General features: G+C 43.3%; 2 protein-coding genes across 7 annotated transcripts in view; one reads left to right on the forward strand and one right to left on the reverse strand.

The window, feature by feature from the left end:
• pde4d (phosphodiesterase 4D, cAMP-specific) overlaps positions 1-4,064 on the forward strand; it is a 103,680-nt gene extending 99,616 nt beyond the window's left edge. For all 5 annotated transcript variants that reach the window (XM_062454858.1, XM_062454860.1, XM_062454861.1 and 2 more), the window contains one exon: positions 120-4,064. In XM_062454858.1, the coding sequence (XP_062310842.1) occupies positions 120-656 (537 nt within the window). In that variant the 3' untranslated portion in view covers positions 657-4,064. The remainder of the gene's footprint in view (positions 1-119) is intronic.
• Positions 4,065-7,597: 3,533 nt separating this feature from the next.
• Positions 7,598-19,273, reverse strand: rab3c (RAB3C, member RAS oncogene family). Of its 2 annotated transcripts, none has more exons than XM_062454600.1 (5): positions 19,087-19,273; positions 17,317-17,538; positions 13,219-13,337; positions 10,865-10,989; positions 7,598-10,046 (listed from the first exon to the last, which is right to left on the reverse strand). In XM_062454600.1, exons 1-5 carry the CDS (start codon positions 19,102-19,104, stop codon positions 9,856-9,858), a joined length of 675 nt encoding a protein of 224 aa, XP_062310584.1. In that variant the 5' UTR covers positions 19,105-19,273; the 3' UTR covers positions 7,598-9,855. The 2 variants fall into 2 exon arrangements, with proteins under 2 accessions (XP_062310584.1, XP_062310586.1); XM_062454602.1 differs by lacking the exon at positions 19,087-19,273 and adding an exon at positions 18,438-18,587.
• Positions 19,274-20,185: the final 912 nt, after the last annotated feature.

A 20,185-nucleotide genomic window follows, 5' to 3' on the forward strand; every position in this document is an offset into this window, starting at 1 on the left:
CGGAATTTGGCTGGTGGATGCAAATGTTGTGCCTTGCCTGCCATCACAACTGTTTACACACCGTTATAGTTAATCGATCTCCTTCCTCTACTCACCCTCCATCCCTCTTTCCCCTGCAGGTGGGGTTCATAGACTACATTGTGCACCCCCTGTGGGAGACATGGGCCGACCTGGTGCACCCGGATGCCCAGGACATCCTGGACACCCTGGAGGACAACAGGGAGTGGTACCAGAGCACCATCCCCCAGAGCCCCTCTCCTGCCCTGGACGAGCCCGACGACGGCAGCCGCCCGCCCGGAGGGGACAAGTTCCAGTTTGAGCTCACCCTGGAAGAGGACGGAGAGTCCGACACAGAGAAGGACAGTGGGAGCCAGCCCGAGGAGGAGGAGGTGGAGGAGGAAGAGGAGGAGGAGGAGGAGGAGGAGGAGGAGGAGAACAGCTGTAGTGACTCTAAAACCCTCTGCACGCAGGACTCGGAATCGACAGAGATACCGCTGGATGAGCAGTTGGGGGAGGGGGAGGAGGAGGAGGAGGAGGAGGAACAGAGAGAGGTCGAGGGAGAGCGCTCTTTCACGCCGGACTGTGTAGTCGAAGAAGAGGAAGGGGATGAAGAGAAACAGGAAGAGGAGAAAGGGAGAAAAACTGCCGACACATAGCAGTGTGTATGGACAGCTAACAGACTCACTGCACCTCTTAGTAATGAAAGATAAATTATTTAAAGAGTATTTTTGGGGTTTTGTGGAGTTTGTCTGTCTGTTTTTTATACGTCCATGTTTATGGTTCCAAAGCGCACGCTGCTTGTCACCTTGGCCTCTCCCCTCTTCTTTATGCCACTGGTCAGCTTTTCAGACACACACACCGGTACTTCTACAAGTTTTTGCACTCAGGAAAACTCTCTTTCCATTCCAGTTTGTACTTAAGTGGTCGGTGTTTCGTTTAAACCTCATCCCTGTGAGTTAAAGTTACATTTAGGAGTTTGGATCAGCTGTTTCTCCCCCCCCCCCTCCCCCCCCCACATACACATAACCTTTCTTACACTACACACACGCACACAACCCCCCTGCCCTCATCCCCAGGCCAGGGCCAGAGTGCAGCGGTAGAAGTATAGCAGTTCTCTGTATTTAAGTGCCCATTCTACAGAAGTGGCTATGGTTGTGTTCAAGGAGAACCTCTACCCCGAGTTATTCCTCCCCTGGGCGCCAGCGGATGGACGGACGGATGAGGACAGATGAGGATGGATAGAGGACGTCCAGAAGGCTGGCCGCTGCAGCCAATGGGGGACCGCGGCATTGTGGGACTTTATCCCTTTTTCTGAAGTTGAAGTCTTCCTCGTACACGTGACTGAAAAAGGCGGAAATCTCACAGCTCCGACGCTGTCTTTGACCTCTTTGGTTTTTGTATTGTATGTAACTTGGAGATCTTTTCTAGATTTTAGAGGACTGATTATACTCTGTGCTGGTGAGGGGAGTCTAATCAAACACTGGTTTTCAGTGTTTAAAATGGTAACCTGCCAGTTGTATTAGGAAAGGGATACGGAGTAAGTATTTGCACTTGCTCTTATCTTTATGAAACAGCATTAAGATAAATATTGCAGTGTCCCTGCCCACACTTTTAGTTGTGTAGCTTTCAGCTTTTGTTTTATAGAATGTTTTGTTGAGGGGGAAAATGTGACAAGCCTTGGCACAGACTTTAAGTTCAGTGAAATCTGTTTCAACTGAAGAAGCCTTTAAGTTTAAGTTACTTGCTCTTGTCAGCAGTTCATGTCATCAGACAATGCAATCCTCCTTATGGATAGAAGAAGCACCTTGAGTTAGAGAGTTGAACGTGAGTGTTCTATACGTTTGTCATTCATTTTCTAGCCTAATGTGGAAGTCTTTGGGGTCTGGATGTTGGCAGTGGTGGGATACATACTAAACTGCATATTAGCTGCTGTCAACAGGCCCATTTCTTGTTTTAGGGTAGCTAAAGGTTGATTTTACAGTTTTATGATGTACCACGTGGATTCATGGTTGTTACTTCAAGAATGCGAAGCATTGTCATTGCCACTATGGTAACCTTTACTTTTTTTTTTACTAGAATCAATCAGACAATCATCATGTGTTGGTGTCCTGAGGAGTATTGGTTGACTGTATGTAGATACTCTAATGCACTGATGTATTCATATCTCCCTACTTTTATTCTTTGTTTTTTTGTTAGTTTTTTCTTTTGTATTCAACTCGCCAAACCTGTCATGTACATTTAGGCTTAAACAAGGTTAATTTACACCTCAGCCAAGTTACTATTTTTTTCCAAGTTTCTTTTATTGTCTTTTTCTAACAGCTGACACTACTATTTATTGATTTTCTTTTGTGTAATTGTTTTGTTTCATTTATGGCATATTTAAGCGGTACAGTACAGCTTTCACTGTAGCATAGATCTACCGCACCATACAGGCTTGCCCCTCTATTAAACCCAAATATGCTTTCTCTTTGAATTTGTACATACAGTATAGACAAGGACATGTACAAATTTTGAAAAAACACTTGAATCAATATTCATGGCTTTTTAAAATTGTGTTTATTCTTAAAGAAATGTGTCATTTCGAAACTGTTTTATCTAATCCGGATGATTTTTTTATATGTCAGGATTAAATGAAATTAATTTTATTTGTGCCAAGTTTGCTATTCTTTTCATCCTCACCCGATGACCTTAGCTGTAATACAGTTTTCTGGTTTTATCGCTGTTTACAAACATGTATTTATTGTGCTGTATATACTGTATTATTCTTATTGATATCATGATGCTGTTTGTTGTAAATGGTTGATTCTTATCATCCCTTATGGTGATGGTGTGACTGAACTCCATCTAGGTGAGAGAGTGTTTGTTACACATGCTTCTTTAATGTAAAATGATCCATCGGTATATTGGCTTTCTGAGATCTAGCTAGCTCAGAGGGGAGAGGGGAAAGCCAACACTGTTTTTGTTTTCTTTTTCTAGAGAGGGAGCTGTTCCTTGGCCCATGGGCTGTGCCTTAAATTTAACATGCCATTTATCTTTCTTTCTTTTTCTTAGCTTTCTAGTCCTCCTCTTTTTGCTGCATTGTTTGGAATGGGTTGATCTGATTTGAACATCGGATTCTCCGTCTTCAGGGATTTGAGTGAGAACGTTGCCTAAATGTTTCACAGCCAAATAAACCCAACATATTCAACAAATATCACCAAGGCAACGATTCTTGTTCAATTCTGTTGACAGAGAATTCTAAGGTTAGGTTTCAGCCCATTTGCCCTGGAGTGACTGATATGTGGCTTATAGTAGATATAAATAGGCCTGGTCTACAAACCTTAATCCCTATTCCCAAGACCTGAAAAGTATAGGTGAAAGCAATATGGTGCTTGTTTCCCCCAATCCCAGTCCTAAAGTTTGGAGGAGCTTGTCCGGTATTGCTAGCCCCATTTTTGATTCTTTCAGATCTACAACCACTAAGGGGGATAGGAGGGGATGGTTCTTGGAGATGGGGCTTATGGAGCACCAGGGCGTGGTGACACACCCGTGTGTCCAGTCACTGCTGCATTTCTTTGGGCTGAGACACTGAGGGTGCTTCACCTGGCCTGGTCTCTGCCTCGCTCTCACCACATGCAATATCTACAACCACTGACATCTTTCTGCCAGAGACACGAAGCCTGGTATTGAGATAGAGAATGCAGGAAGGGATGTCATCCTAAAAAAAATGCGTCCCAAAATTGAGAACTCTTATTTTGACACGCATACTGTAGATTCTAAACAGCCCTGGACCAATGGAATTAGAGGGATCTTTAACTTTTTGTGTTCTATTTTTATGGTATGAAAGGAATACACAAACTGTAACTTCAAAAAGATCTCCAGGACAATTATTTTTGGGTTATGTCTTTAGAATGCCAACTTGTCTGGACGTTTCACGAGACAATTAAAAGTTATTTTAATGGATTCCTTGTTATTTGCAGTCTATTGGATAGCACTGTAGACCATAAAGACTTTCTGTATAAAAATGAAGAAAAAAAAAAAGTTTTTATATGCAACAAATTAAATAAAAGCATGGGTTGATTCTGCCTACCTGTCTAGTCTCACGTCTCTGACTGTGTCTTAAAGTGTGAACGCTCTAAGTGTGTAACAAAACATTTTTCTTTTTGGAATGATGGGGCTAGTGGCAGTCTGGGTGTGTCATGTATTGATCTTAGGAGAAGTTGTGGGGGAAGTTGTGTGAGGAATACAGATGACAACCTTACTCTCATCTTTTCCAGACTTTCAAAACGGTGCCCTCACCTGTCCTTCCACGGTAGTGATTTGGGAATTATTTTTATCTTTTTTCAAGTAACAAGTTAATGATTTAATTTGCTAATATGCATTTGATTTTACACTAAGTATAGTTAATCTATACTGTAGTGTCTGGATTAATTAAGTGAATGTATTGAAGGTTCTATACTGCAATGACAGACTGGGTATATTAGTTGGGCAACTACGTATCTTTTTTTGCGAAAACAAATATGTCATAAAGCTAAGTTAGGCAAATTAGTCCTCTGTTATTATGTCTACATATACAACCCACTATCTAAACAAAATCTGTTATAAAATAGAGGAAGTCCAAATAATTCCATTCCCTTCATTATAATAATTCATTAATAATTTAGCTTGACTACATTGTTGAATTTATTTATAAGTGACTGACATTTGAATAATGAGATGGTGATGATAAGAAATAAGCAGGCACCTGAGAGTAGGAGATTGGGCAGGGGCTTACGATTTCATATATGTGTGTGTGTGTTGCGGGTGGGGGGCAATTCGTTTTAAGAGGTTGTAACTATAGAGTACAAGTAAATAATTATTTAAAGATATGAAGGGTAATTGGCCTACATGTACAGGTAAATATAAATATATTTGTGCACTTTTATTGAACAACATGACAACGTTAAGGCTCGTTCCCCAGTGTTCCTCCCTGTGTGGTCTCCTGTCCCTCGGCTCCCCCTGCTGGTCCCTCTGTGATTGGGTGTGTTTGTTTTCCTGTCCTTCCTGGATCCTGCACACTGCCATCAATCAACTCATAACCCAACCAAACATCTACCCCGGTTTTCCAGCCACTCGTCATCAGATTGTTTCTCCGCAACAGAGGTAGATATACACACGTCAAGACCTTCCTAGTTCTATAATTCTTCTAAGTTGTTCTGAGTTTCTCTTTATACTTCTTCCAGGATTATACCTCTTCAGCCTGCCTGCACTTGCCTGCCTGCCTTCTTTCTTTGCCTGTCAGCCAGTCCTCAACGTCTACAAGAAAACCTTCACTAACTTCATCCCACCTCCCTTGTCCATCTGTACTACATCACAACAGACAAAAACCAAGTACAAAGACTCACCTGTGATTCCCTCAACTAAGATACTCTACTCTAATCATTAAATAATATGTATACTGTATATACATATTTAAATATCAATATTTGTGCTATACTATACAGTATACCCCTCCCCCAAAATGTTCTTTATCATTTCAGTTATCTCTGTGGCCGGCAGCCTCTGTCATACCTGTATATCTGTTTATCTATCTCTTTACCATTACCGGCAACTGAAGCCATCCTGTAGTTTCTGACAGCTCCTTCAGACACTCTTCTATGACTTAAGAGATCAAAATGAGTCCTTTGTTGCATCATAACACAGTCAAACCATTCTGTCCTAGCAACAGCAATGCTGAAGGGCTTGGCACCAACATATTCACTGTAGAGCCTGAAGGAGGCTGTAGGGATCCATGCAAGAAGTCCCAATCCAGGACCACAGGATAGTGAGTTCCTCTGATGAACTGGAACTCGTGCTGCAGCAGTTTAATTCCCAGGTAGGTGTATCATGTATCATGTCCTAAATACTCACCATTAACTTAATGGAGCGAGCACAAAAGACGTCTTTGATTTCTTCAGTGCTGGATGGCAAGCTCTAAAAAAGTATTCCCCAATGATAGAGATTGTGGAATCAGTGTCGAGGAGAGACACCTCGATTACCTCTACAATGGTTGGCAGACAAAGAAGAAGCCTTAATGTCACAATTGATGGGTAGCAGATCATCTGCAGGGGCTGATGCATCAACAGCGAGGGATCTCTTCCCTCTCTCTCTGTATGAAGTCGGGCTGAGTCTTCTATCCTGTCCGTTGGAGGAAGACCTGTAGTTTGAGTGTGGACCTCGTGGTGGGGAGTCCGGAGACTAGCGATGGCAACGCTCACCTCAGTAGTCCCAGTCATGCCTGCTTACGTCCAGGAGAATCTGAAAGGCATTGACGCCGGGCTGCTGCCATGCAGCATAGCAGGTGAGTAGTAGGCTCCTGGTCGACACTGACCATAACTGCTTAGATGGAGAACAGTGGTGTGCACATCTGGATGCAGCACCAGATGATGAGGGGTTGGGCCATGGTGCTAAGCACTGGGGAAGGACGGGTGGTTTCTCTCTTGCAGCTGGCGTAGTACGTCACTTGGACACGGTAAGTCACTGTTCACAGTAAGTGTGAACTCTTCCATAGCTTCATGAAGCTCATTGGCTGGGGCTTGGGAATGAACCCCAGCAGTATCATGGGGCGCCTTGAATAACCTTGCCCCTGCCCCCCTATTTTGGTTATGTCTGTTTTTTCATTCAACACATTTTCATTCCAAGCTTGTCGAAGACCCTCCCCCATTGGGGCCCTGGGTAGTTAGTCCCACTTTTCCAATTTTTATAATGAATTGAAATAGATACTACCAACTTTACAAATATAGTTCCAAGAAAAAATTACTTGTAACTATTAAAATAGTTATATATATGTAATTGCAGAGCCACATTTCATTAAATGGGAATTTGTATTTATTTATTACGAGTAAAACCAAAATAGGTACAAATTACTACTGTTATAGTAACAAAATAATAGGTACTAGTATGTCTTTGTTTGTTACTAATAAAATTGCCATAGAAAATAATTTTCAGGCTTGATCAGTTAACTACTCAGAATCAAATGTGATGGTTCCCTATTTCTGAGGCCACTGTCATCATCTGCAGGAGTACAGAGCCAGATGTACAGCAGCAGCTGGTACTGGACTAGGAAAGGGTGCTGTGACAAAAAGGGCAGTATTGAGCGTTCCCACCTTGGGATTTAACAAAGGGTTAATCCTGGTAGTGAAAAAGGTGTGTGCATGTGCAGCGGGACTTTGTTGTTTGTCTAATAAAGTCTGCAGAACAGTCCGAACTATCGAGTCCTTCCTTTGTCAATGTGGACCTCTATTACAGTATACAGAGCTAACTGGAAAAAATCACAGGGGCGTTTTACAAGATTCTCAACTCTACTCTCTGTCTGAAACTGCAGACAATGACAATAGACTGATGGCTCTTTTCTGGAGTGAGAGGTATAGATTGCCCTTCCAACTAATGCAGTATAATTCATTTTCTGATAGAGAACTCCCCCTAGTGCCTGCCCTGTTGTGGACGGTGTTTGAACTAATAACATACTTTCTAACAAATAAAACGAGGGTATTTCCATTGGAGGGAGTACTTTGAATGGATAAAATGTTGCAAAAACAGCGCTACTGCTCACCTGCAGCGTGTCAATGATGTGAAAGTCAATTATAACAGTCATCAAAACCCACATGAATACAATTTGTTTATTTCCTATCATCTCAAAAACATATTTTGTACATTGCTCACACACTTAAAGGTATAAATAAAATATCCAGTTAGGGAAATATGGGCTGACTAGAACATTAGAATGAGCTTTGGAATAGCCATATTGATTTTTCAAAAGCTCTGTCCTTTGTCTTACGCTCCACATGTCAAACTGTTCCACGTATATTGTCATGGAATACTACTGCTACGCAACAATGCACACATAATTTTTCTCAGATAGACATACAGCAGATCAGTACGGAATATGGCATAGACTAATGTTCCCTGACTATCTTCCACAACACTGCATTTGGACATCATGATACGAGGGTCACCAACGGCTAGCGAGAGGTACAGCATACAGCACGAGGATAGATCCGTAAAAAAGGTACACAATATACAAGACAGTAGGAATTGCTATGGCGCACACACACACACACACACCCCCACACAAACACACCCTTACAGATTGACTCCCAGTGCAGATCCCCATAAAGCTCACATCCACACAGAAGTCTCTTTAATGGGTGTAGTGCCACAACTTACAGCTCAGCTAACAGTCACACGCTTCTGCAAAGGGAGCTATTACCCTAATGGAGAAGACTATGTACACAGGAATTTATTTAATAAATATTGCACTTGTTGGCCCATTTGCAGCTCACAGATAAAACTGTGAGGATGCTCCTAAATTTATAACATAAATAGTTTCTTTCACATCCCTAAAATATAAAGATAGAGAAGTGTTGTTTCATGCAATGTTTTTTTTAAACATTTTCCATCCTTTCTTTTTCCTATGCAAAAACACAAATTAGACAGTTTAGGACAATCTATTCTGTTTTGGCACGACTACAGGTTTGATGACCTTCTGCAACAACTAAGACCTACAGTATGTGACACTGAAATCTATAACGTGAAAGCTACCTAATACAGAGATATACTCATCACTGTTGGAGGTGTAGGCTGCTGTAGACATGCTGAATGTTGCTGAGATTCTGAAAATGTTCAGTGAAGTGGAGTTTAAGGTATATCTCCAACGTCCAGATGTTAGTAATGAATACATGCAAATGTAATGTACAGGTGCTGAACATGTTTATGTGGACTGAATCTCTCAAAATGAACAATTTGAGAATTACTAGAGTAAGACAGCCTTGCAAACATCTATTTACTGTATCATGTTCTATGTTTTATTTATCTTCATGCTTTTTCTGTCCTAAAGAGTAACATGATCACTAGGAAAGGCACACACACATACATACACACAAATCCCCCCTTTCCCACAACACAAAAACACGCAAACACAATCTAAGCAGATTGATGTAATGTGAAACGGAACAGAACCAGTACATAGGAGCAGAGGCCATGATGGAATGCTAAAGGCCACTTGATTTGATCCAAGATAGATGATTTCAAAGAAACACAAACGCATACACACACTCATACATACACATGCACAGAAACAGTCCATAAATACAGCCGATATATGCCTACACTTACCTGTGTACACACTCATACTGTGCAAACAGTTCTTATACAGTGCACTGAAAGAAACAGTTGGGCAGCAAGCAGCTGCAGAAGATAAATCGTAATATGTATCAAAACAACCCCTATGCAGACAAAATAAATAGATGCCTTGAGAAATCCATGCACAGACCACAGAGAATAAAGCACTCTATTTATATCTCTATGGCGCTGACTAGAGTCTAACCCCTGAAAATCTACTGATGTTCTACTTTGTAGATTCACTCTGTAAAAGTTCTAAGCCTCTAAAAGCTGTGTTGAGGTGCATCGAACAGTTAGAACATGAACCAGGCTACCAAGTTTACAAGCACATCAGAGAAGTTAAGTAGAGGGATATAAGTATAGCATATTCTTAGCGTAATATCAGATATCTTGTTACGTTAAGACATATTTATGACAAACAGGATGCAAGTCTGTTTGTACATTGATTGACATAGATTAGAGATGATTAAGTACTAAGAAAAAAACTACGGACTGGAAACTAAAGCGTGTGGGCTTTTGTTCTGGCACAGCATCAACACACGTAGTTACAAACCATCCTCCACGTCTTACCATTGGGGATCGACTCGTTGTTTGACATTGGGATGTTCAGGATGAGCTGAGTGACTCAAGCAAGCATGTGTTGGTGTTGGTTTGGAACAAAAGCTGACCCTGTACACTGTGACAACCCCCACCCTACCCACCCCACTCCCCCGTCCTGCTCTGAACAATAGCAGCCCACTAACAGTTGCAGGCGGGCTGCTGGAGGGGCGGGGCGCTGTCTGTCAGTTTGGCGCCGGGCGTTCCCGTGGTAACGGCAGGATCCGTATCCAGGCTCTCGGACATGCGGTCGCAGATGATGTCGACGAGGCGCTCGAAGGTCTGCTTCACGTTGACGTTGTCCTTGGCACTCGTCTCGAAGAACTCAAAGCCTGGAGGCCAGAGAGAGGAGTGGGGGTAGGGAGACATAGAGACAGAGAGAGAGACAGAGAGAGAGAGAGAGAGAGAGAGAGAGAGAGAGAGAGAGAGAGAGAGAGAGAGAGAGAGAGAGAGAGAGAGAGAGAGAGAGAGAGAGAGAGAGAGAGAGAGAGAGAGAGAGAGAGAGAGAGAGAGAGAGAGAGAGAGACATTTAGAGAGAGAGAGAGAGAGAGAGAGACAGAGAGGAAAACAGAGTGACCTAAGGCAACTGAGATGATGCTGGTGATAAGTCTGAGCTTTGTCCAAACTGAGTAGTCAGTGTCACAGTTGAGTGCATCTTCCTTGCCTTAGGAGCAAGAAGGCAGACTATCACAGTGGTAGCCTGAAAGTACTCTCTCTCAATCTCTATCTCCCTCTCTCTTTCACCATCACTCTCTCTTTCTCAATCTTTCTTTCTCTCTCCCTCTCAATATCTCTCTCTTTCTCTCTCTCTCTCTCTCTCTCTCTCTCTCTCTCTCTCTCTCTCTCTCTCTCTCTCTCTCTCTCTCTCTCTCTCTCTCTCTCTCTCTCTCTCTCTCTCTCAATCCTTTCTCTCTCTTTCAATCTCAATCTTTTTAAATCTCTCCGCTCTCCCTCTCCTCTAGAACAGGGAACATCAGGATGCGGCACAACAGGAAACATGCACGTTGGTCATCAACTGTGAATTTGTCGTGACAACGGCATTAGAAAATTCTGTTTCCTGTGCCTGTATGTTCCAGTAAACAGTTAGATTTGGTCCACGTTTTCAGTCTCAGACCAGATGAGGACATGTTGGTGGAAGCAGCAGTCTTACCCAGCTGTTCAGCTAGCAGTCTGCCACTGTCCACTGACACCACCCTCTCCTCCTCCATGTCACACTTGTTTCCGGCCAGGACCACTTGGGCGTTGTCCCACGAGTAGGTCTTGATCTGGGTCGACCTACACTCACACACAAGCACACACATGAACACACTCACAAACAAAATGTGACATGCATCGACGCTTGATTCACCTATAAGAAATGCACGTGGGGGGAAGATATAGTTGACGGCAAAGTATTTTCTTACAGTGTTAGACAAACAAATGAACTCTGATTTGTGACACATCAGGGGTTCTGTCATCACTAATGACCTGTTTTGTAAAAAAAACAACAACAAAAAACGAACACGTCTCCCCTATGGCCAGAAAGATAGAAAGTAGGCCAGTCGAAGACGCCAGCTAAACACAGGAGAGAGAGGGGGAAGGAGCGGTTGAGAATAGAGAGGGGTGAGGCGAGAGGGAGTGATGTCAGCAGTCTTCCTTCCATATCTGTCTGGTCACAGTTCAAATCTGGGTCACCTCAGCACAGATCATGAGGATGATATTATTGACGCTGACACCTCAGTCCAACACAACTCGACTGGGTCGGTGTTTGAATCACTCCGAACGGGAACCACACAAGCCATCAAGCTCTATTTATAGCCGGTAATTTCAACACTGTTTAAGATGTGAGGATTGAGGAGAGGAGAAGGGAGAAGAAGAGAGGAGAGGAGAGGAAAGGAGAGAGGAGAGGAGAGGAGAGAGGAGAGAAGAGAAGAGAGGAGAAGAAAGGAGAGGAGAAGAAAGGAGAGGAGAGAAGAGAAGAGAGGAGAGAAGAGGAGAGATAGGATGTGTCTCGAACGTCACGTACAGGAAACAAGCACGTTGGGAACTCATGCACGCACGAGCAGGGGAGGGAGCTGTTGCCATGGAAACGCAGCTCCTTTTCTCTGCAACCGTGTTCCAGCGAGCGAGGCAGAACAGGGCCAGGGGAGAGAAGGCTGTGAGCTGTTGACAAGAGGTGCTGCTCCTGCTTCTGTCTGACCTGTCTGATAATCCAGCCTTCGGTTTCTAGTAGCACCTGTTCTCTCTCTCTCTCTCTCTCTCTCGCTCTCTCTCTCTCTCTCTCTCTCTCTCTCTCTCTCTCTCTCTCTCTCTCTCTCTCTCTCTCTCTCTCTTTCTTGTTTTCTGCCTGCTAATGGCACTGACACTGAAAGTAAACAGCTTCCCTCAATGCCAAGATGCTCAAACATGAGTTGTGAATTTAACACATCTGGATGTAGGTCAGAAGTTGACTGACCTGCCATAGTCAATCTGCTGTCCTCTTGATCATTCACACCGCTACATACAAGAGTTGGATTGTTTAGTAACATTATGGGATGACCATCTACAAACATCCCATCTGTACTCAAGGGATTTCTTTACAAACGCCTTATTTTTGACTGACCAAACACTGACTAACGCAGTGATCTTGTGAAAAGAAATACATGACATAAACAATTTCATGTTAGCACGCCTGGTTGAAGCCAGATCATGTTAGTGGTCTTAAAACCTGACACAAGTGTGTTTCTGTGGTGACCAAAGATCCGCTCTGTGCTCATATAATTATTTTCGGCTCGGAGAGAGAGATAGCGTCACAACAGTAAGAAGAAAGAAACCAGACAGAAAGAAGGAGATTATTAAATCCGAGGCAAGGCATTAACTGGTAACCTTTTTTTCTGGTCATAAACCTGGTTTTTCTGGTCAATACATTCAACGTCATACGTCGAGCATGTGCGAATTTGAGTTTCTTCTTCATTTCACCTTACTTGCTTGTTGAATGCATTAATAATAATATGCATATTCTCAAAACTGACGCTGCCAGAGTTCATCCCAGAAACCCGGTTTGTGGGTCCTAATGGACAGATTCTTGTTTTAGGCATGGAGACATCATCTTAAATCACTGGAATGAGACATTTGTGTCTTTGGCTTGGGATGAATTTAGCCTTTGTGGTGCGATGCGGGGACAGGGTCATGACTGATTGTGTTCCCCTCGGACCCCAACACACACACATACTCACACATGCACACACACATACACACGCACGGATGGCCCAGTCTCTGTCAAATGCTGTAAATCAATACTGTTAGATAAGGAGACACAGAGAGAGGAAGGTCAGCTATTTAGGTGTATTTCTTCGGGGAGGAGAGGGGAGGGGGACATCCGACACACAGAGAGACATATGCTTGGCCTTCTGCATGACAAAGTCTCCCAAGGTCTGTGAGATGAGTCTCTTTGAGGATATTATTATGCAAATACACTAACCTCGTGGATTATGAGTAGACTTCAGCAGAACTCGGTAGAAGCCAGTGAAAGTGGGTAGTACTCACCAGTCCTGCACAGCCCCGAAGGACTCCTCGTTAGTGATGTCGTACATGAGGATGAAGCCCATCGCCCCACGGTAGTAGGCCGTAGTGATGGTCCTGTAACGCTCCTGGCCGGCTGTGTCCTACGCACACACATACACGCACACACACGGCACTGTTACTGAGCATATCCGGAGTGTATACAAACAAAACAGGCACACACATACTCACTTTTTCTAAGGCTCTCCAGTCTAGACACACACATACACATACACATATAGTTTATGTAGTATATACAGCAATATACTGTATACAACTAAGCGCACGTCTGCATAGGAAAGAAATGGCTAGTATGAATGTTTCCATTCTCTAATTATCAGTAACTTTCCTCCGCAGTCAGCCTTTCGCACATAATACCTGTGTTTACTCTGGGCCAGTTAGTATTTACAGCACCTCTTCCATAGAAACAAAGTCGACTATCTATTCATCCTGCTGGTCTGAGAGCTTCACTGCTCCACGGTAAATGAATCATTCAACATGAGCAATGAGTCCAAATGTGTTCTCGTTATCTCTCTCTTCCCTTCCTCTCTCTTCCTCTCAAATTCTCTGTTTCTCTCTCTCTCACACACACTTCCTCTCTCTTCCAATCTCTCTCTCTTCCCTTCCTCTCTCTCCCTCTCAAATGATCTCTTTCACTTCCTCTCTCTCCCTCTCAATCTCTCTCTCATCCTGGGTGAAGAACCTATCACAGTCATGGCATGGTGTCCATGACAGTCAAAGCCTCCTGTTGGAATAAGGATGACTCACTTCAAAGGGTGAATAACTACGCAGATGTTACTGGCATACAGGGAGGGTGTCGCAACATTGTCATCTCTACATGCATAGCAACCAATGAAAGGGGTTGAATATAATTCACTGTGTTTTACATATTTTTTTACAGTTCTATGGTGGGATATATCTGTGTAATTTTCTTAATAATTTTGTGTTTTAATGTCAGTTTATAGTCTGCTTATAGACTGTTAGTTGTGTTTTGAAGCACCTCTATGTGTGTTACTGTGGCTGACTTGGGCAGGATAATGCATTACTGTTGCTGTACAGTAGGCTGGCTCTGCTCTCAGTCTGAATATGGTTCTAATTGTGTCTGTGTGGTAGCCAGAGGGTATCTCTGACTTTCACAGAGCTCACAGGCCCGAACACACACACACACACACTCACACAAATATACACACAAATACACACTATTGCTCAGGTGTTTAGGTGTGTGTTTGCAATATACACTGACCAATCAGTAATTCCCGTCAGTGTGATGCACGGTAAAATAACTTCATCCCAAAATAACAAACGTCACAGACAAGATGTTTTACGTATTGTAACAACTGGTCTCCTACTTTGGCGGACAGTGCTTTGACTTCTGGATTCTGAGGGCACGTATCCACACATTTCATTACGTAAGCATCGATTCCGGGCCAAGTGCTTGACAATGACCTTTTGCATCTCTGGGCGATTTCAGTGAGCAGCAATGCTTGTTCTCAGCTAAAAAGAAACAGCAAGACACAAAAAACCTGCTGAGCTGAGTGAATAGGAGCTCCATTAGAAAACCTGCCTGATTCCCTGCCATCACCCAGACTCTGCAGTCAGCCCACCATTACTGTAAACATCCGTCAAAGAAACAGATCATCTTTATATGCAGTATACCCTACTAGAGAAACTATAGGAATTGATATTGTTGTATCTCGTAAAAAATTAGTCTTTTGCATTAGCTATATTCGATTGGGTGAAGCAAATAGCAGAATCTCTCATATCAACAAGGGCAGGAGACGTTATCTAAAACGGTCACCTACAGTATGACTCAGTGTTCTCAGAGCCTTGATAGGAGAAGGGAGAGTCGTCAAAAAGATGAAAATCCTGGTTGCGGTTCAATTCTGCCTTTACTTAAATGGATAAAAACTCATTAGACTTCTGGACTCTACTCATTTAACTGTTTACATCCCCCTTTGTGGTCTCTGCATCCTTTCCCACTGCTCTTGCCTGAGCTACGCATTAGCTGATTAGAAAAGAACAACTGCCTGGGTGCAGGTAATTGCTAACAGAGACATGGAGAGACAGTGGTGGCTTCAAATTTTTAGTGCAGACAGGGAGACAGAAGGAAGGTACTCTCCATTGTCTCAGAGTAGCAGCGAAACAAACTTATTTGAATTCCTACCAAGTTTACTGCGTAAAGTTGCTTCGCTTGAGTGGAGAGCCTCACACAGGATTGAGCATGCCGTTCTAGAACATTCAGGAGGAGCGAGTTAGACACTCGCCAGTGTAATTCTGTGTGGCCTGCTAACGGTTGCTAACGCTTTCTAACGTGAGGGGGCCTCCATCTGTCTCTGTGTGTCAGATTCCGGCTCTGTCATTAGGAGCACTTGGTACTCAGTCTCTCTGAGGCCTTCAGCATCTCAGTCACACTAAAGACATTAGTGAAACCAAATCCCGGACACCGTAATGCCTATATAGACTTGTATTGATGTCAGCACCAGGACTATTTTGAGGCAATACAAGGTGTTTGTAAGCTAGGTCCTGAACGTGCGCATGGATGTATTTTCATTGGCCTTCTGGGACGGTTCTACTGCCCAAGCCTGTCAGAGTCACTGATAGTTATTGATCAACAGAGGGGGGATGGTGGAGGGGGTGGTCGGAGTAAGGGGAGGACCTAGCCATGGATTGATGGCCTAATGTGTTTTACAGACAGGGGTCACCTGGTCACAGCAGAGAGGGGGGGGGGGACTGGTTATTTCTAAATGTGTTCAACATTTTCTTTCTCTCCGTCTCACGCACACTCACATTCTCTCTCTTTCTCTCTTACACACACACACAAGCACACACTGTGGAATCACGAGAGGACGTGTGGCAGAGGGGCGTTATGTTCCTCTCCGGGAGTGGCTACCACCCCACAAGATGGCTGCCGGGAAAACAACATCTCCCAGAATGCACTACTCAGACAGGTGCAAATGCCTCAGCCCTCTGATTAAAGCGGGAGCTCAGGTGTGAGAGAGGGAGAGGACAAAGGAGTGTTCTCCAGGCTCTGGATGAAGGCCCACGTGAAGGAACACGTGGCACAGCTGCTGAACCATCTTCACTGACCAGTTCATGCAGTAGCCATCCTTCTCGCACACCTGCAGACCGGAGCAGTGGACCCACACACCAAGCAGGCGGGATCGTACGTGGTACAAACTTAGTTCGGCGTCTGAGGAACTTTGATTTTGCAACTCCCGTTGGTAGGATCAAGTTAGGAGCAACTTTATGAAGCCTATGTTTTGCCTTAGAAGAACTTGTATGTTTTCTTCCTGAAAGACTGTTTGTTAGTGAATAAACCGTATTCTTCTTTTGAAAGCACTTTTGCCTGCTCTGTTCTGTTGTGATGCACTGCCATACACCCCGCTTATTTGTAAAACCTCTCATGATACCACAACACACATACACTAGGGCATGATGGCAGTGTGATACTGTGCTAGACCTTCATGAGACCTTGGAAAACACTCACAATTTCTTCCATAGAATTTATTCCGGACAGACACTAATTACATTCAAATGGGGAATTAACTGGAGTGCATGAATAGCATGACTGAAGGTAGACAATGTCACTTAGCTGTATTGACTACTCTGATCAGTTACAGCCAGATAAATCTCTAGGCATATGCGATCGAGCTCTGAGGTTTGTTTAGTTTTATCGAAACAGATTTACATGTGAGGAAGGTTAACTAGATTTTACTGTGGATCTGTGTTTGAGGTTGGCTTCCATCTGCTGTTCTAGGCCTGACTACTGAGGGTCAGGCCTAAGCACAGGCTGCTATGAGCAGGAAGCTCATAGCAGCTCTCCTCTCCTTTCCTTCATACTCTGAAGCTACCTCAAAAATAGATAGTGACGAGAGATCCAGAGTATTGAGTTTCTCCATGCTTTTGTGGTTAAAAACATTGCCCTGTGGTTCAACTGAGAAGGACTGCAGGAGGAGTTTGACCGCACTGCCATTGCGTTTAATGCAAAGGCCGAGGCATGTTTTGCACGTTGCATGTCTTGGTTTTTGCTGTCAACAGGAGACCAGGTTCGAATCTCCACCTGAGCCACCCTCCCAGACGTACCCATATCTGCAGCTTGATTCTCTTGTCGTTCTTGTAGACGGTCTTGACCTTGAAGTCGATGCCCACGGTGCTGACAAAGGCGGAGGTGAAGGCGTCATCCGCGTAGCGGAACAGGAAGCTGGTCTTGCCCACACTGCTGTTGCCAATGATCAGCAGTTTGAACATGTAGTCAAAGTTCTGGTCTGCACCCTCCTTTCCCTTCACATCCTGAGTGGCAGCCATCTGCAAAAGCAGGTTTGAAGTGGACATCAATTCAGTTACTGCGTCTCATTAGCCAGATGGTTTTACTGTTCTGTGGTTTACCACCCACACACATATACACACAACACACAACACAAAACACTCTCACACATGCTTGTGTGTGTGAAAATCACAAAGCTTGCACCAGATATGTGTCTGACAGAAGGCAAACCAGCATAGCATTCACAGCCTGGGGGACTAGAGTCAGCGGGCTTGTACCTGTCTGCTACTATAAACATTCAAATCTCTTCAGGCATGGTCTAACCTAGCCTGCTTTGTAAATATCATCATATTGGCTCATCTAAACCATCACTTCTCTGATTAACTAATGACTAATGTACACTGAAACAGCAGAATTGTACTCCTGTTAAATCAATTGACCATCCATCTCTGTAGCGTCAATACTACACAGTGGCTAGGGTCTGTGGAGGACAGCGGCTATGAAGAGTGACATCTGTGCTCCAACCCAAGGTGAATGTATTCACGGTACCTCAGCTATGTCCTATATCAAACAAATGCATCCACTACAGCACTGCCTTTAACTGAAAAAACTGCTCCATGTTGTATCTATTTAATAATAACAGCTCGACCTACAACATTTAGGACGCTGGTCAAACACTGCTCTTACACGCCCAGACAGACAAGGACACCGATCTCTGACGCCTCATACCATTACTTCGTTTAACGGTAACATAAATAACTCCCTTCCAAAAAAACGACAATTCTACAATATGGCTCATGTGCATTGTCTCGCTACAACGTTGCAGGAAAAAATTGCAAAGTGTGCATGGGTCACCGAAGTATTTTGAATGAAATTGTATAACAGTCTAAATACAATGGTATAACGCAAGTAGAGGTAGAAATAAATGAATTTGTCATACCTGATCCGAATGCTTCTATTCTCTCGTTTCTTCTAATTTACAGAAATAATCTACAGTTCAAAGACTCCTATTGCGCCTCGACAACCAAATGAATTTCAGCACCTGGGAGCTGTCCACTGTGTACGAGCTGGCACGCGCGCAAGCGGGACCAAGCGCGAGCTGGGGGGCTTTGGTAGGAAGCAGAGCAAGCACATTTTGTCGACGTCAAAGTTCACAAGATGGGGTTTGTAGTTTTTAGAGAAAGGTTCAGGAACCCGGATATAGAAATCATTATAAGAATTTTACTACATTTTACATCATGAAATATATCTCCCATTACAACAGCTGTAGCCTACATACAACTGGCTACTATTGACAAGCGCGCAAAAAATATTGTTAAACCTGGCTAAAGACATGCTCCTTTATGCCGGGAAAGCGAATGCTTGAGATTATATTGCATTAATTCATTCAACTAAGCATGAAATATTACAGTATTATAGTATTTCAGTGCTTGATAACTGTGACAGCCTATAATTTACATATACATTTACATTAAAAGTTGCCTGGATATAAAACTGTTCGCTCAAACTATTTTAAAAAACTATTATTTTATTATTTTCAAAAGTCTTTAAATATCTCCTTCCCCATGCACCTATGATGAAGATCTTACCTTCCCATATAAATCCATTTTGATCAATCACGAAGAAAGAAAAAAAATCAAGTCAACTGTAGTGATGAAAATACATCTACCCGTGAACCCAGAGCTAATTAATAGAAATGAGAAAACCTGAGGCTTTCTCGAAATGAATTATTTGCAGATGCTGTAATGGTGGCTATGAGCGTCACTGTCGGTCCCTAACATCCGCCCAGAAATCAAACGCCAGTTTGGAGAACACAAACCAGACACACTCGGCTGATTAAATAGAATAGGACGTAAACATAAAGGACCAACAACACTAGCACGGATGGATTATTGGAAATAAATACGTTGAAAATAACAAACTTTAAATGGATCCACATACATGAGATTAGGCTGTCTTTGGCTGAGTTTACATAGCCTTTACATATCATTTCATATGATAATGAAATTCTTGGAATCAATAAAATATTTCTGTTTTGTCTCGCACGTTATACGTCTGCTCAGCGACAGATTGATTAGTTGCCATTGATTGCAATCAATGGCAACTAATCAATGTGCCCCTTTGCCACGATGGTATCTATCGTGTTTGGTCTGATTAATTCCCATCAGACATGTAGACTTACATAACAAGTCAGACTCACAAAGCAAGTACGGTCGCGCAACTCCAGGGGGGTATTCGTCGTAGCTCGCTAAGTGGTTTAGCGAGCTAATTTTCAGGCTAAGATCAAAAAACGCCCCTCTTTTTGGTTCGTGGAAGCAACTTTCGATAAATCACCATAGTAATCAATTAGCAATAACCTGCTCCAGAGCAGGCTAACGTAAGTGTAGCTGGATAAGCTTGCCACACCCCCGGAAAATAACATGGGAGCTCCCTTTTTGAGAGACCCAGTTGACCAAGGAGCTATATTTTAGTTCGATTACTGTAGCTTTCCATACCAATAGAGTTCTTCGCGATTGCCAAGATCCTTTATTTCACACGGATGAGTTCTTGTTTGAGCGATATCGATTCAGCCGACAAGGACTCTGCAAGACCTTCTCGGGCCGTACATTGCAAATATCACACGACGCAGCAAGCTTTATGCTTTATTATGAGCTTATGCTGCTGTATGTGAAAATGTAACGCTATGTT

Source organism: Osmerus eperlanus, chromosome 28, assembly GCF_963692335.1.
Source record: "Osmerus eperlanus chromosome 28, fOsmEpe2.1, whole genome shotgun sequence".
In the NCBI taxonomy this organism is placed as follows: Eukaryota; Metazoa; Chordata; class Actinopteri; order Osmeriformes; family Osmeridae; genus Osmerus; species Osmerus eperlanus.

Bases quoted from the DNA above. Each gene is read 5' to 3' on its own strand.
- rab3c (XM_062454600.1), bottom strand. The intron at 10,990-13,218 runs GTGAGTACTACC...GTGTGAGTGTAG, and splicing joins TTCGGGGCTGTGCAGGACTG to GTCGACCCAGATCAAGACCT. The intron at 10,047-10,864 runs GTAAGACTGCTG...TCTGGCCTCCAG, and splicing joins ACTGCTAGCTGAACAGCTGG to GCTTTGAGTTCTTCGAGACG.